This window comes from Staurois parvus, unplaced genomic scaffold (assembly GCF_062004578.1).
Source record: "Staurois parvus isolate SC_StPar_1 unplaced genomic scaffold, SC_StPar_1.0 ptg000200l, whole genome shotgun sequence".
Classification (NCBI taxonomy): Eukaryota; Metazoa; Chordata; class Amphibia; order Anura; family Ranidae; genus Staurois; species Staurois parvus.
In genome coordinates this window covers 1356610-1374049 of record NW_028317996.1, presented here as the reverse complement: position 1 = coordinate 1374049, position 17440 = coordinate 1356610, and the positions used below count along the sequence as shown (strand labels likewise).

General features: G+C 44.4%; 1 protein-coding gene across 2 annotated transcripts in view; it reads left to right on the top strand.

Annotated features, from left to right (window-relative positions):
- Positions 1-17440, top strand: part of GRIN2A (glutamate ionotropic receptor NMDA type subunit 2A) — a 933223-nt gene that overhangs the window by 892112 nt on the left and 23671 nt on the right. For both annotated transcript variants that reach the window (XM_089678228.1, XM_089678229.1), the window contains exon 12: positions 11111-11298. In XM_089678228.1, the coding sequence (XP_089534354.1) occupies positions 11111-11298 (188 nt within the window). The remainder of the gene's footprint in view (positions 1-11110; positions 11299-17440) is intronic.

Genomic DNA, 17440 nt, shown 5'->3' with positions numbered 1-17440 from the left:
CCAGTAAACCCAAAACAGGTGTGTGTTTTTTAAGGGCAGGACAGCTGTCAGCAACACATCCATTATCATCACACTGATTGGAGTCAAGGTTGGCTCACTCCTGGCTCCAATTAGCTCTGGGAGAAGTCATTAAGCTAGGGCCTCACATACTTTTTCCTCCCTGCACTGTGAATGTTTACATGTTATGTGCAATTAAACCATGTGTCGGGGATCGTCGCGCCGCTGGTCCCGGCGCAGGCGCAGTACACCTCCCTGTACGCGAGCGCCGGGACTTGGCCGACCGCGGCAATCAGGTTCGCGCATGCGCAGTAGTGACCGCGGGCGCGCGCCTGGCACCAATGACAGCGCAGGGCGGGATATTTAAACGGCCCTGAGCTGTCATTCAGTGCCTTTTGGTCTTTTGTACCCTGTGAACCTGTGAACCTGTCTGAAGTAAGTTGCTGACCCGGATTGTGCCCTGACCTTGCTGTTTTCTCCTGTTTTGACCCTTGCTTGCCTGACCTCTCTCCTGTATGCCCCCTATTGGATCTGACCTGCTGTTGCTGACCTGGCGTGTGACCCGACTATTCTCTGCCCGCTGCTCTGTACCGCACCGTCCCCATAGTTACCGACCCGGCTTGTATGACCCTGCTCCTGCTCAGCCATCCATCCATCCATCCATCCGTCCCTCTCTACGGGGTCTCCAGACCTCCTCATACCTGGCTCTCTCCCGTGGGAGCCCCTGGCGAATACCCCTACCACTGACGGGTGTCCTCAGTAGTCACGACCTGGTCCTGGGGTACTCCAAGTCCATCCCCACCATCAGGGGCCCTGGTGAACAAGTACCCTGGGGCTTAGACTCCGTGCGCTGGGAACATCCGACCAGTGGAGTGCTAGTGGTACCGCCGGGCGGTCCCTTACAGTACCAAAAGGCCATGACTGAGCCTAGAGGAGGGCCCTCCCCGTTAGAGGAAATTTGCAGGCACCTAGCTACTTTGACGCAGGCCGTAACGGTCCTGCAGGACAGATGCATGCAGCTGGAGAATCGCATCCAGACTGGCTCTATTTCTGATCCTGCCCCACAGGCCCCGGTTTCTGCACCCCCGGCCCTGGTAGCTCAGGAGCCAGCCTCAGGGGCTTCCGCCCCGCTCCCTATGGTAGAACCCCGAGTACCCCTACCGGAGCGTTTTCACGGGGACCGCACACGCTTCCGGTCATTCCGCGACTCCTGTCTCTTGTTCTTTGAGCTACAACCCCGTACCTTCCTGACCGAAAACGTGAAGGTAGGATTCATTATTTCACTACTACAGGGTGAACCCCAGGATTGGGCCCACCGGCTAAGGGGAAACAATGATCCTCACCTGGGATCGGTCAATAGTTTCTTTGAAGCAATGGCCATCTTGTATGATGACCCACAGCGGGCAGCCTCTGCCGAAGCGACCTTATATGCGCTCCGACAGGGCCGGCGGGCGGCAGAGGAATACGCCTCTGATTTCAGGCGGTGGATGGGGGACACACGCTGGAATGAGTTCGCTCTATTGCACCAGTTCCGTATGGGACTCTCCGATCCCTTGAAAGATGAGCTGGCCCGGGTGGAGGTTCCCGAGTCTCTAGAAGACCTTATTGCCCTGACAATTAAGATTGACCGAAGACTGCGGGAACGCAGGCTTGAGAGGTCCGGCCAGGGTCGCGGAAATACCTGGGGTCCATTCCTAGGCCCCAGCCCACCAACCCGACAAAGCATCCAGAACCCACCACCAGGAGATGTTCCGGAACCTATGCAGCTAGGTCTGGCACGGCCTAAATTATCACCGGAGGAACGCCAGCGCAGACGAGCCCAGAACCTCTGCCTTTACTGCGGTGAAGCTGGTCATATGGTGCGATCCTGCCCTCAAAAAATGAGTAAGTGCACCCGTTTTTCTTCCTTGTCTGTTAGCAATACCTGTCCTTCGCAATACTTAGTAGTGCCCCTCTCCTTTCAGCTCCCAGGAAAGATCGTGGAGGTGACAGCCATAGTTGATTCGGGGGCATGCAGCTGTTTCCTGGATCTAGAGTTTGCTCACCAACAGGGTATCCCTCTCCAACACAGACAGAAGGGCTTCAACATCTTTTTGGCTGATGGTTCCCAGATAAAATCGGGGGTAGTTAATCAGGAAACTCCCCCCATTGCCACTATCATTGCCAACCAGCACCAGGAGTTCCTCCGCCTGGACGCTATTGCATCACCTCTTTTCCCAGTCATTCTGGGGCTCCCATGGTTACGGGCCCATAACCCCCAGATTGACTGGGAGACCGGGTCAATCTCGTTCCCTTCCCCATACTGTCGGGAACGTTGTCGCACTTCGGGCCCCGCGGGGCCCCGAGTTCTCCTTTGCTCCGAAGGAGACTCCGACTTGAAACAGGTTATTCCCGCAGCCTATCATGGGTTCCTGGATGTGTTCAGTAAGCGGGGAGCCGACACTCTGCCCCCCCACCGCCCGTATGACTGTCCAATCGACCTGTTACCAGGCTCTGAAATCCCTTTTGGGCGTATTTTCCCCCTATCTGAGCTTGAATTGAGGGCCCTGAAGGAATATATCGAGGACAGCCTCCAGAAGGGATTCATCCGCCCCTCCACTTCTCCAGCAGGAGCGGGAATCTTCTTCGTGGAGAAAAAAGACAAAACCCTGAGACCTTGTATTGACTACCGGGAGCTGAACAGGGTCACGATAAAAAATCGTTACCCATTGCCATTGGTACCAGAACTGTTTCAGAGCCTAAAGGCTGCAGTCATATTCACAAAACTTGATTTAAGGGGGGCCTATAACCTGGTACGCATAAGAGAGGGGGACGAGTGGAAAACTGCTTTCCGTACCCGGTTTGGCCACTTTGAATACTTGGTCATGCCATTTGGGCTGTGCAATGCACCAGCCACCTTCCAACACTTTGTGAACGACATCTTCAGGGATTTTTTGGATGTCTTCGTTATCGTCTACTTGGACGACATACTAATTTTTTCACCCTCTCTAGAGGATCATAGGATACATGTGGCGAAAGTTTTGGGGCGATTGCGGCAGCATGGGTTATATGCTAAGGCGGAGAAATGTTGCTTTGAGCAATCTAGCATCACGTTCCTAGGCCTGATTATCTCCACTGCGGGGGTCGCGATGGACCCCCAGAAGGTCTCTGCAATTTTAGATTGGCCTGAACCCACGGACAAAAAAGGTGTCCAACGGTTTATAGGGTTCGCGAACTTTTATCGGAAGTTCATCAAAAACTTCTCGGGTCTGGTCTCCCCCATTACCCAACTAACCAAACTTGGAACCCGGTTCAAATGGACACCAGAGGCTCAAAAAGCTTTCGAAGCTCTGAAAAAGCTGTTTACCTCGGCACCCATCCTGGGCCACCCGGACGCGGCCCTGCCCTACATCTTGGAGGTAGATGCATCGGAGAATGCGGTAGGATCCATCCTGTCTCAGCGGAAAGGCACCAAAGAGTTACTCCATCCCGTAGCATTCTTCTCGAGGAAACTCACCCCAGCAGAGAAGAATTACGATATCGGGGATCGAGAGCTGCTGGCTATCAAAGCAGCGCTAGAAGAATGGAGATACCTGCTGGAAGGTGCCTCACACCCTATATTGATTTTCACAGACCACAAGAATCTGGAATATCTGAGGACTGCCAAGCGTCTACGCCCACGGCAGGCAAGATGGGCCCTGTTCTTTTCCAGATTCAATTTTCATATTACTTACAGGCCCGGATCTAAAAATACGAAGCCTGACGCGCTATCTCGTATGTTTGAGGACTCCGAAGAAGAACTGGTACCCGACACTATCTTGTCCTCAGGGAACTTCTTGGCGCTCCAGTCGGACCTTCGCTCCAAGTTAATAGAAGCATCTACGGCCACACCAACCCCAGTTGGGGTATCCCTCCAGAACAAAGGGGGACTCCTGTGGAAGGAGGATTCTATCATGGTACCTGAGGAAGTCCGGACCCTGGTTTTGGGGCATTGCCACGATCACCCGCTGGCGGGTCACTTTGGCCCAGTCAAGACTCTGGAGCTTCTCCGGCGCTCGTTTTGGTGGCCAAACATGGCTAAGGATTGCAAGCGCTACGTGAGATCCTGTACCATCTGCCAGAAGAGCAAACCGTCAAGGAGCAAAGCCTGGGGGCTGTTGCGACCTTTGCCGATTCCCGAACGGCCTTGGCAGAAGATCGCGATGGACTTCATAGTCGAGCTCCCACCGTCACAAGACCACACAGCAATTCTGGTGGTTATTGATCGCCTATCCAAGATGGCTCACTTCGTGCCACTAAGAAAGACTCCGTCAGCAACTGAGACGGCGCGAATATTTATCCGGGAGATCGTTAGACTTCATGGAGTACCCGAGGACATCGTCTCTGATCGAGGGGTCCAGTTTACATCTAAGTTTTGGAGGGCTCTGTGCAAGGCCCTGGACATCAAGTTGTCCCTCTCCTCCGCGTTCCACCCTCAGACCAACGGTCAGACCGAGAGGACGAACCAGACCCTGGAGCAATACTTGCGTTGCTACACGTCTTTCCTGCAGGATGATTGGCTGTCTCTTTTACCCCTGGCGGAGTTCGCTTATAACAACGCAAGCCATTCGGCAACGGGGCAGTCCCCATTCTTTTCGAATTATGGGTTTCACCCTGTCTTTCTCCCTGACTTGGTCTCTGAATGCCCAGTTCCAGCCACGCAGGATGCGTTGACCTTCTTCTCCGTCAATAACAAATTACTCCAGGAAGCCATCGCTCGGGCCCAAGAGGACAATAAGAAGGAGTTTAACAAGAAACGAAGAGGGGATTTGGCGTTGCGGCCTGGGCAGAAGGTGTGGTTGGCCACAACCAACTTAAAGATGCTTTGTCCTTCGAAGAAATTGGGACCTAAATTTGTGGGGCCTTTTCAGGTAAAGCGGATGGTCAACGAAGTGGCATATGAGCTGATCCTTCCGGCCACATTCAGAATTCATCCAGTTTTCCATGTATCTCTGCTGAAGCCAGTGATCCCAGATGCCTTCCCAGAACGAGAATCCAGACCCCCTGATGCCATAACGGTCGAAGGACAAGAGGAATTTGAGGTGGAAACGATCCTTAAGTGCCGAAGAAGGGGGGGCCAGACCCAATTCCTAATTAAGTGGAAGGGCTATGGTCCTGAGGACAACTCCTGGGAACCGGCTCATAATGTCCACGCACCTAGACTAGTCCGGGAGTTTCTTCGTGATCACCCGTGGTGGAGAGATCGGGTGGGCATCCGGAGGTTGCCCGTAGGGGGGGGGCAATGTCGGGGATCGTCGCGCCGCTGGTCCCGGCGCAGGCGCAGTACACCTCCCTGTACGCGAGCGCCGGGACTTGGCCGACCGCGGCAATCAGGTTCGCGCATGCGCAGTAGTGACCGCGGGCGCGCGCCTGGCACCAATGACAGCGCAGGGCGGGATATTTAAACGGCCCTGAGCTGTCATTCAGTGCCTTTTGGTCTTTTGTATCCTGTGAACCTGTGAACCTGTCTGAAGTAAGTTACTGACCCGGATTGTGCCCTGACCTTGCTGTTTTCTCCTGTTTTGACCCTTGCTTGTCTGACCTCTCTCCTGTATGCCCCCTATTGGATCTGACCTGCTGTTGCTGACCTGGCGTGTGACCCGACTATTCTCTGCCCGCTGCTCTGTACCGCACCGTCCCCATAGTTACCGACCCGGCTTGTATGACCCTGCTCCTGCTCAGCCATCCATCCATCCATCCGTCCCTCTCTACGGGGTCTCCAGACCTCCTCATACCTGGCTCTCTCCCGTGGGAGCCCCTGGCGAATACCCCTACCACTGACGGGTGTCCTCAGTAGTCACGACCTGGTCCTGGGGTACTCCAAGTCCATCCCCACCATCAGGGGCCCTGGTGAACAAGTACCCTGGGGCTTAGACTCCGTGCGCTGGGAACATCCGACCAGTGGAGTGCTAGTGGTACCGCCGGGCGGTCCCTTACACCATGGCAACATCTAATGTTTGTGTAGTATTATGTTCAGCAGACTGTGTTCTTCTATTGTTGTGACTTAGATGACGTTCAGAGCACATTTTATGCCCAATTCATGCAAAACTCCACGTAATCCCAAGGGGTTCACATACTTTTTCTTGCAACTGTACTTCTCTTGTCAGTTGCCTTTCTGACCTTTGCTACGATCACAGATTACATTTGTTGCCAGCTGCCAGTCTTGACTTCATCAGAGTGAATTCCGCATTGTTTCTATGCACTCTGAGCACATGGTGGACACACCAATATGTAGCCCAACACACTGCAATTCAGTAGAAGAATACAGCACTGTGTATAGCACTTTTTTAGCACAATTATTTTTCCTGAATCCCACACCATCAGATATCCCTATCTACTCCAACATACACTGACACATAGCTAGCTGGGAACCCTGCATTTTATAGTGAAGGGGCTAACACATTACAAAGCTCCCAATATTGGCCATTCTAAGCCATCTGACTAAAGTTCAGAGATCAGAAAGTGCATTATTAGTATTTAGTTACTAAGGCAGCAAAGGGCAACATTAGTTTGTCCTGCCAGTGAGTGAACTTTGAACAGGTTGGGTTGGCTGTGAACCCATGCTTTCCCTGATCCTAAAGCTTATCCCTAGTCATTAACAGAACCTAAACTGACTAATGGCTGCTCACCCTTTGTTTGACACAAGTAATCTCACCAACTCTGCCCTTGGGATTAAAATGTATGTCCTGACATTTTTTTTCTACTTTGGATAGAGTAAGGAAGGATTAGAACCTCTGTGAGGTTTTACTGCTATCCAAGGGTCTGTCAGGGATGTTTCCCTCACTTATTTTCCTGGTGACAAGGGCTTCACTTTGGAGTGAAGGTAAATCATCAACAGTTACACAGAGAAGAATATTTTTTTAGTAGAATAGAGGAATGTGAGAACCCCTGTCAGCATTTTATTACTGTTTGTGTCCCTGTTGCAGATGGTTGGCAGTTTCTTGTCTGATGACAGTAAGCAAGGAAAAGAAAATCTGTAATGGAACCCCTGCTCTATCCAAAATGAAAACAACATTTTTGGCTGGATTTACATTTAATGTTAGAAAAGAGAAGCATCTGTGAATGTTAGCAGATAGAAAATCTGCTATAGTGAACACTGCTGTTTATAGAATTCACTGTGATGAATATGAGAATAATGATAATGGAGGACAAGTAGTTTCATTTCACACTGAATTCATAGAGATCATGAAAACTCATGATTCATCTGAATGGCACTAAGAAAATGGCATTGTGTTCTTCTAATGCTTTTGATGGTAGGTGTGTTTGATGGCAAAACTCTCATTTATCATGTGTAAAATGGCACCAAAGAAAATGGGAGGGTGGGTTGTCATGCAAGGTACAGTGTGGCAGTTGACAATGCTGCAAACATTTCTGCATAAATAATTAAAATGTGTTAATGTCTTCATTGTGACAAATTTCATTTAACCCATCTCTACTCTGCATATAGACATCAGGTCAATAAATGACACAGGTGGTATGTGTCCATTACTATAACTCGTTTGAACAGTAGAATAAGCTTAATTTTAGAAGCTAAAACACTCCTTGTGGAACTGTAATGCATAGGAAGCAATTTGGTTATTCCTAAAAATCATTTGCTTTTTATACATTTCTGCATGATATACTTCCCTTGAATTAGGAATCGGAATTTAGAAAGCTGTGTTATAGAATGAAAGAAAATGGCACAGTCAGAGATAATATAGATAACATAATTATAGGTATATTAAAATGGTAAGGAATAGAATGTGATATTCGTACAGACCTGCACACATGAACTGCTTGCATACTGTAATACACTGCAGTACTACATTGGCACTCTGCCCTCAGATCAGCACTGCAGTCTTTTCAGCTAGAATCATTTACAGCTAAAACCTTTATCTCAGTTTGAAGCTAATACGTTCTCTAGAACTCCAGAGGAGATTTTGATCAATATACATTACCTTTCACTAATATATTTAATGCTTAAAGATACATGCACAGTCATGTAACTGCTACTATGTATACATTTAAGACATGCAATGTTTAATATGTAAAGCAAGGGCATTTGTTTTATTTCATTCATTTGGTAACAGCTGTAAAGACTTTGTTTACACGGAATCTAGTGAATATGGGCATCAGTGTAACCTTACATATTACACTATCTTTCTTGATATGTCAGTTAGTAAATGACTAATGACAAGTCCCTTCTCATAGGCTTACCTCTCCATAGGCAATCCTTTCTTCAGTCTATCATAAATGCTGCAGCCCGACTTATGTACCTTACCTACCACTCAGTGTCTGCCACCACTCTCTGCCAGTCCCTCCACTGGCTTTTGATTGATCAGTAAATTAAATTCAAAATACTAAAAAAACAACATACAAAGCTACATCACCAATTTTGTCTCCAAATATCACCCAAACCATCCTCTCTGCTCCTCCCAAGATCTCTGGATCTCAAGCTCTCTTGTCTCCTTCTCCCATGCCCATCTCCAGGACGTCTCCAGAGCCTCTCCCATCCTCTGCAACTCTCTACGTCAATATGTCCAGCTATCTCCTACTTTGGCCACCTTTAGGTGATCCCTGAAAACTAATTTCTTTAGAGAAGCCTATCACATCTCCAACTAACAACTGAACTTTCAACTCTTCCTTGAGCTTATTCCTCACAGTTATAATTGTTTGTACTACTTTAGATTGTAAGCTCTTATGAGCAGGACCCTCCTAAAGCCGGTCATAGATGGTTCCAATGTCAGCCGCTATTATAGCCATTAGCAGTAATCACTGCGTTCTCCTGGCGGGGACTGCTCCCCCCCCCCCCCCATGTTCTTGGGGGAATCAAGCAACTTTCTTTCCTGCGACCTGTGGTTGCAGGAAAGAAAATTAATTCCGTCTATGGCCAGCTTAAGCCTCTTGAATTTTAATTTATTGTATTGTAACTGTACTGTCTTTTTTGAGATTGTAAAGCATTGTGCAAACTGTTGGTGCTATATAAAATATAAATTCTGTATAATAACATTAATAATAATAAATCTTAGCTAAAAGTTATATAAAAGCTCCTATGGGCTGCGGTTATAGTACTGCAATCATTCCCTTAAGGCTCAGTTGCCCTGCATCATTGCCCCCCTCCCCCTGTATAGTGCCCACACTGACCTCAACCTTGAGTTAGGGGCTTCTCTGCAGGTGGTATCAGATTTGGAATTCATTCCTGGGCTCACAGAAAAAAAAAAGAAAATTATAACCAACATGTATGACAAAAATAAGTATTATAATGCTATGTCTGTATTTATATATTGTTTATATACTTTATATCTTCATCTCCTGCAAGGAGAGAAAGATACAATGCATCTTTCTATTCAGAAAAGATAGTAAACACATGGACAGGCTGCAGAGCGACTGATCACTGTGATAGCCAATCAGAGACTATCACGGTGACCAGGTGACCAAGAACCATAAGTCCCTGGTCCTGATCATTAGAACAAGACCTGTGGCTCCTGGTGAGATCCCAGTCTCTGTGCTGGGAGTGCTCTGTGTGGCATGCTCCCAGTACAAATACAGGTACACAGATATGCAGTACATCCCACTGATAAAAGCCCACTTCAGTGAAGCTGCATATCTGTGTACGGTCAGCAGGAAGGGGTTAAAACAGTTATTAGAACAGAAAAATACACAGTTACTGTTTTTATCATTTAGGTGTTTTAACAAAAAAATATTGCTTAGTAATTCATCCAGCAAAACTTTATGTACATTAGCGCTGTGCAAACTAACCAGCTGTTGTGAGAATGGAGCAAAATCAAATCTTCTCAGGCTATTTTTACCTCTGGGTGAATGTTCTATGAATATTATTGCAGTAGTAGAGATAGGTTAAATGTATAACAAACATAGTGTGAATAAGATAAGTACAACATTATGGCAACAAGATTGAGTTGGGGATCTTAGGAATAAAAACATCTTAGTAAGAAGCGATACAGTGTAACAATTCAAGACAATGGAAATCACATTATTCTCTATGGTGCCCATGCACATCATTGCAACATGGTTCAATGTGAATTTTGTAAAGGTGCAAGTGCTTCTTTTGGTGCAGCATAGTGTGTATTGTCCCCACAGACTTCAATGGGAGTGCATAAAAATCTCATGAAAAGTACTTGGCTCATTTTTGGCAGGGATTTGTGTTTAACAGTCAGTTTCTTTCTACAAAAAGCACATGAAGCATGAAACGCATTAAAAATATGTAAAAACAAGCAAATATGTGTTGCAAAATGCACCAAGAATGCATGATTATGCACCAACACTAGTGTAAACCTGGGGTAAAACCAATAAAAACATAATTTATGAACACTTTGAAAACATACAGTAATATTGTACATTCCAAATTCCATTGCATTGTCTGTCAGTGATACTCTAAAAATATTTTGCATATAGTGGTATGGGTGAATTTCCCCAATATAAAAAAAATGGTTGTATTGAGCTCTTTTCTCCAGCTTGATATAAAATAAATTGAATCCAGATAAAGCCTTTTTGTTTTTAATACACTTATGATCAGTAAGATTCTACATCTATTTCCTGGTGAACCTTTTGGGAGATGCTGGGAGGAACTGATTCAAAACTATGCAAAGAAGATAACAAGAAAAGTATGACCTTTTGTGATCTATTACAGTGGAAAATATTGATTTCTCATATGAACAATTTTCATCATCAGTCTCTACAGCACAATGTAGCATCAATGGTTTTCCTATTGCAAAGGGTGTTTAGGTAGCCATTTTGCAGCCCTAAACCATGTTTCAGAAAATACAGCCTTTTGATCTGAATGGCAATTACAGTTATATGGATGTACCGGACTGACAACTCATAGGGCCCCTGGGTAATAGGAAATCATGGGGCCCCTTTGTCCTTGCCCACACTCAAATCACAGCCAAAAAAGTCTATGAAAGGTACCAGGGGCATCTCATGGGGCCCCCTACTGAATCCGGGCAGTGCCCGGGTGCCCAAATGGTCAGTCTGCCCCTGGGATGTACGTTATTCTGATAGCATTATTACAGACCACGTTTGTATTACTCTGTATAAATGCAAGTAATGTAATCATCATTCTCATACATTCTGTCTGGTCTACTGTTTTCTTTTTCAGAAAGTTGGATGCCTTCATCTATGATGCAGCAGTGCTTAATTACATGGCGGGAAGGGATGAAGGTTGCAAGCTTGTAACAATAGGCAGTGGTTATATTTTTGCTACAACAGGTTATGGAATTGCCCTCCAAAAAGGTTCTCGGTGGAAACGGCCTATTGATTTAGCTCTTCTGCAGTTTGTTGGAGATGGTAAGTTATGAGTTATTACACCATTAAAGTAAATGTATTGTTTAGTTTAGCTTTGTATTTTTTTTTTCAGTTACAATAGGTTCCTCATCCTGGTTACGCAAATAAAAATAAAATGAATGGTTGCTAAGAAATAGAAATATTTTATTAATTTCTTTGTAATTATTTAGTATCTTCTTGAAAATTAACTTTCTGCATTAACAAGCTCTGTTTTGTCTTTTCTGTTAAATGGTAGTCCTAATTGTGTCATCATTATTCAGTAATAAACCATATAAGTTCTGTACAAGGGTCAGGTAAAGAGTATTTCATGTTCATACAAGGTACACACACATAAACTTTCCCATTAACCTAGTTTCAGTCATTTTTACAGTTTGAGTGAATCTGTAATGGTTTCCTTTTTGTTTTTTCCCCTTTTTGTTTTCTTTCTGCTCATTTTGTATCCATAGGTTATAGCTGTGAGTGATGGGAAAATGGAGCTTGAAAATGGGAAAAGCACAGTTTTCATGTTTTGTTTATGGACATGCCAATGTATTTTAGTTGTGCCATGAGAAAATCTATTTTATACCTAAATTACCAGTGGCCAGTTTGAGTTGGTTGTTTCCAGTGATGAGATATTTCATATCCAGCTACTATGCAATTAATCAAGTTTTGAGAGTGTGATCTTGTATGGTACAGAGGGGGTTTCAAACAAAACTTGTGCGAAGGCATCAGATGAAGAGCCTAATCACCTTCACAGTATAAGAAAACAAGTGAACAATCTGTAGTAGAAATAATTAAATATAATGGTATATACCAATAAGCAACATGGGCATGACTGAGTAGAGCTCTACTAAATGACCCTTAGAAGTGGAAGCAAAACAGTGTAAGATATGTTGTAGTGAAACAAATAGGTACACCCATAAGTAGCTAATTGACATGAATAGACCGTGAGCTACTTGAAAAGAGCTATTGATTAGGAAGGCTTCAGGATATTGAGGATTGAATGGAGGAGTGGGCAAAGGACTTTGGCTTTGCGTTTACCTGCAGTTTACCCAGGGAGTTGGTGAGCTCAGCTTTTCGGTACTAGTAGTAGAGGAAAGGTAGCTTGCGGGGAGACAATTCCATTAGGGAGAAAGATAATTCCATTAATAGTCTCCATCTGCCAATGAAATGTCAAGTAGATTTAAAGTTTTGGACAATAGTATCCAATTTCTCTATAGCAATCAAGGACACTAGGGCCTGTTTGACCATTGATATATGTGGAGATGAGGGCTGGATCCACGCTTGGAGGATTGTCTTGCAGGCCACCAAAAGGCAAATGTGAGTCCAAGGATAGAAATAATGGCTTGTGTTGGGGGGTGCTGACGCCACTGGGTTTTCCAATCCAAAGTTACATAGCATAGGGTTCTTGGGGACTTTCATCACATGAACTTTAGCTATATATGTCAGGACTTTGTCCCAAAATGTTGAAATCTGTGGGCATTCCCAATGTCAGTTTGTGGCTCCCTGAATCAATTTTGACTGAGCTCAGGGTATGGCGTAGATTTTTATGAAGCATATTGGCTACTCCCGCTTTGCACCCTATGGCCGGAGATCCATGGATTTCCCCAACCCACAGCTTGCAAAGATGAGGAAGATCATCTGCAGCTAGATCGGTCTCTTGGAGAAGAGCAACATCAGACCCCAAACGTTTAAAATGTTGTAAAACCTGCATTTGTTTATTTGGCGAGCGGAGCCCCTTCACATTCCAGTACATTATTTTTAGGTGATCTCCATCTTCTGATGGAGCCATGTCAGTTGTAGTGAGAGATGATGAAGTTGCGCAAAAAAAAGGGCAACACCACATCAAGCATTGCTCCATCAAGTTTAGAATTATAACATAGAAGGTAAACACTTATGAACAAAATAACAATCAATTAACAATACAAATAGAGCAAGGATAACCATGAGGGAAAACCTCCTAACAAACATTGTGGTCTTCATTTTTTTGAACATGGAGCTATTCTCCATAGCACTCCTGCTAAGAAAGAGCTCCTCTATGTATTAATTCATAGAGGGAGGACCTGGGAGGGAAAGGGGAGGAGAGGGAGAGGTTGGGGGGAGGGGGAGAGAGGCAGAAGGGGTGGGAAGAGAAAGAGGAGGAAAGAAAAAAAAAGGGTGGGTGGGATCAAAGCTCCTGTATCAGAAGCTAGATGGCAAAAAAGGAGAAAAGCCAGGGTAAGGAATAAGACACTGGTTCTCAAAGGGTATTATCATTAGCAGCCTGGGATTACCCAGGAGAGGCAAGGCCCATAGCAGTGAAATGGATTAGTGAGGAAACCCCTGTGTAGGGATAGGCCACAAATAGACAGGTACAAAGAAACTTCTTTGAGTCCTCTGTTGGGTAGAAGCAATACGCAGAAGAACCAAAGTCAATGGTTCACAGAGTTTCTATCTTTAGGTCCAAAATGGACCAGCTTGTAAGGAGGATTTTGAGGGCTTTGTGATCCTGTGACAATGAAGATGATGCTCTTGAGAGAGGAAAAGAAGGTAGAGGGGAAGAATCCCCTTGGTCCATAGCTAAATCAGCTGAGGTATTACGGTATTACTCTGCCTCAGAAGGAGAAGTAAAGGACATGCATTCTCCCATGAGAGGTTGAATATCTGGAACTGCAGAAGAAGACAGGGTAAACTTGATGCGATTGTGATGAAGATTAGAGAAGATGGAGGAAAAGCCTTGTGTTGGCGCATAACCTCAATGCAGTAATCAGCGAAATGTAAGAGTGGGTGGTCTTCAACAGTGAGGTCACGTGCCCTCCAGAACCTTTGCAAGATGTCGTGCTTGTCAGCATAGTTGAGAGAGTGAATTATCACTGACCGAGTTTTGGAGCGAGATTTCAGATGTTGATTCCACCACACAGAGTCAGCGAAGACCTATCTGCTCTCGGATAGTCTTGGCACACAAATTGACAAGCATATCAGCTGTGAAGGATTCTGGCAGGCCTATAATGCGCAAGTTATTTCACTGTGAGCGGTTTCCAGCTTTTCTTGAAGCTTTCCCTGGGTCTGTGTGAGCCATGCAATAGCTGTGGAGGTGGCAGTTGACATATTGGCTGCAGTGAGCGCCATCTCCCCTGAAGGCTGTCGAGAGGTGGAAATGGATTGAAGGAGCGCGCATACCATGAACCTGTCCATGGGGTTCCTGAACTTCCTCTGGTATGTGGCTGGTAGGTGGGAGGTGTATTCCTGGGCACTCACCAGTTTTTAAATCCTGTTACTGAGGAGCATGGCGGGAGCTGTCAGTGCCTACCTCCTCTCTATACGTTGCTGGAACCGGAAGCCCTGTACAGAGGTTTTTTAAGAAAGTGCAAATGTGCAGATTCAAAAGGAACATCTATGAATGGTCTTCTATGTAGTTGTAGTTCACTGCTAGAACAAGATGATTTCCTAGTCTGGACACACTCTCTCTAACACTGAGAGGAGGTGTCAGGATATACAGGATATGATGTAATGTCCATATAAACATATCTTTATACTGTAAATATTCTCCCTTATGAGAGTACAGGTAGATGTTCCTTGTACATACTCCCAGATGTCAGGCCAATGTTCTTGTGATATTTTGGCATAAACTGCACTTTATAGTTGCCCATATATGAGTGTTTTATCACACATTATTGAGTTTCAGGAACATAAAGTAATATTAAACCCAAAAGAATACATTTATTTTATTGCAACCTACCAATTCTTAAATGCAGTGGTTGCATTCATTTTCTTTTTTAGGCTTTCTTTGCTTTATTTTCACCCGGTATCTGGCCAGTAAGTCTGTTGTTTTTCAACAGAAAAAGCTATTCTGCAGCTGTAGCAGTTACAGACTTGAGACAAACCATTTACTGCTGATACAGGTGCATATAATGATCAGCTTTTATTCATGGAAAACCTTTATCCCAAAAGGAAAACCTGTTACTGCTTATAAAGTGTGAGCTTGAATTCAGCTTCAATCTTGTGGAATATCTAAATCTGGTAATGCATCTAATACTCCCCTCTCCACAGATTAAAGTGGTTCTAGAGACAGAAGCTTTTTTTACCGTTATGCATTCTTTGCATTAAAGGTGAAAAACCTTCTGTGTGTAGCTCTCAGCTGTAGCTGCCCAAAGGTACCCATGTGTTTCCTCATCCAGAGTGGGGGCACTCTAATACTGGAGGTGTGTTACTGGCCAGATCACTAGGTGAAAACACATGGAAACAAGCCTAAAATAATAATAAAGCTACCACATCTACTTGGTAAGCGCCACTATTACAATTTTGGGTTTAATACATCTTTAAGTATATGGTAAATAGTAGATACCATTCTGTATAAGTCCTTGAGTGCTTTTCTTTTGAACTATGATGATTTAGAAAATATGAAATGTTTTCTTTTGTCTCAAATTCATCTTAGCTGTATAATATATAAGCTATAAAAGATAGAAGATATAATCATCTAAGAGGGTCTATTTTTAGCAATTGAAAGTCCAATGGTTTTCTTGAAACATGGCTCATAATGTTTATAACAAAACATTTGAGCCTAGATAAATGAAACTTGTAACTAGTGAGACATGGTTTTCCACAGTTAGTGTACAGAAGGATGGAAAAGACTAGAGCTGGAAAATTTCACATTTCATTGCATTGGGACAAGGTCAGACCAAATGAATAAGTCAATTTCAGTTTTCTTCAGCTTAAATAAAAGAAAAGTGGTAATTATGTAGCACTACCTCAGTAGAGGCTGCTGGTAAAAGCTGGGTTTTCCCTAATAGTACAAAGGCTGCTAGGCACCTATGCACCTGTCTAGACATTCTGACTCCAGTGAACTAGTCTAGGGGATGCCTTTTTGTAGTTTATTGTAGTTTTTTGCTTAATGAACTTTAACAGAAGAGGGGGTTAGGTCATAGGATACTGCAAAATGTTTGGCACATAATGTTTAAGGGACTCCTTTGATAATAGTGGGTCTTGAACCATCTGGTTACCTTGCACTGATACGCAACTGCAGAGATCAGTCTAGGATCTTTACTCACAAGTACCTAGTATAGCTGCCTCCTACCTGCTTCCTCCAGACACAATCCAGTGAGTGAGATGGCACCTCTCTAGATCTCTCTAATTCCTCTGTGGTCAAGTTCTACAATCAGCTCAAAGCAAGGTCCATCCAGGCCCTCAGCCCTGATACTGCTGAGGCCTCTAAAGCATCTGCAGAAACCATGGGCTGCTTGAAAGTAGCAGCCCCTCTTGCTCTGAAACCCTTCTGGGATGAAAGAACTCTGCTCTTCAGTGCTTCAGACTATTTATCACAATTGCAGCCACTTTCTGGACACTCCTCTCCAGGGATTGGCTGGAATCTTATAAATATTCAGGGTGGTTATTTTAAATCTTCAGCTCTAAGATCTGTAAGCTTCTTCTAGAGGCAGAAGGAAGCAATCACACCAGGCCAAATAATCACTTCTCCCTTGATTACAAAAGGAGCAAAAAACTTAATTTACCTAGCATCCTACTTTGGAGGGTGCTACAATTACAACCATTTAATTTTGGTAAAATCTTTACCTAATGTAGGAAAAAAAAATATAACTGGGTGTTGAATTTGTCAAGAGTGCAATAGATGATAGCGTTTTAGTATGTCTCAAAATGTTCTTTAAAATCTCTAGTTCCAGAAAAAGACATTGGTGTAACCAGAAGATTTCTATCTTTAAGAGGAGATAAAAATCCCCACCAAGCAGGACACTAAGACACTTAAGTGCATCTATTTGTTGGAGTATCATTTTTAGGAAATAATGTTATATTTTCATTTGGAAAACGTAAGGAAACAATAACCAGGTCCTTGCCCATAAAGTTGTCTTTCTGTATTAAATATTTCCTATTGTGATTCAAATACGACTAAATATAAAAAATAATGTGTTATTGATCAATATCTCAACTTCTGCTGATTTAAACTGCAGATGCTGGGAACATGATAGGGCATGTTGGGATAAGAGATAAGTAATGAGTCTCTAGTAAGAAAAAAAATGTCTAGTTAGCATTTTGTGAATACATATAAAGTCAAATAGCTTTTTTTTTAGGGGATTTAAGGCCTTGGTGTTTAAGGAAAAGATGGTGATCATAGTTCAGCAGGGGCCTCAAGCTCTAGAACCCAGAGAATAGTGTTGAGGACACATTAAGTTTGCCA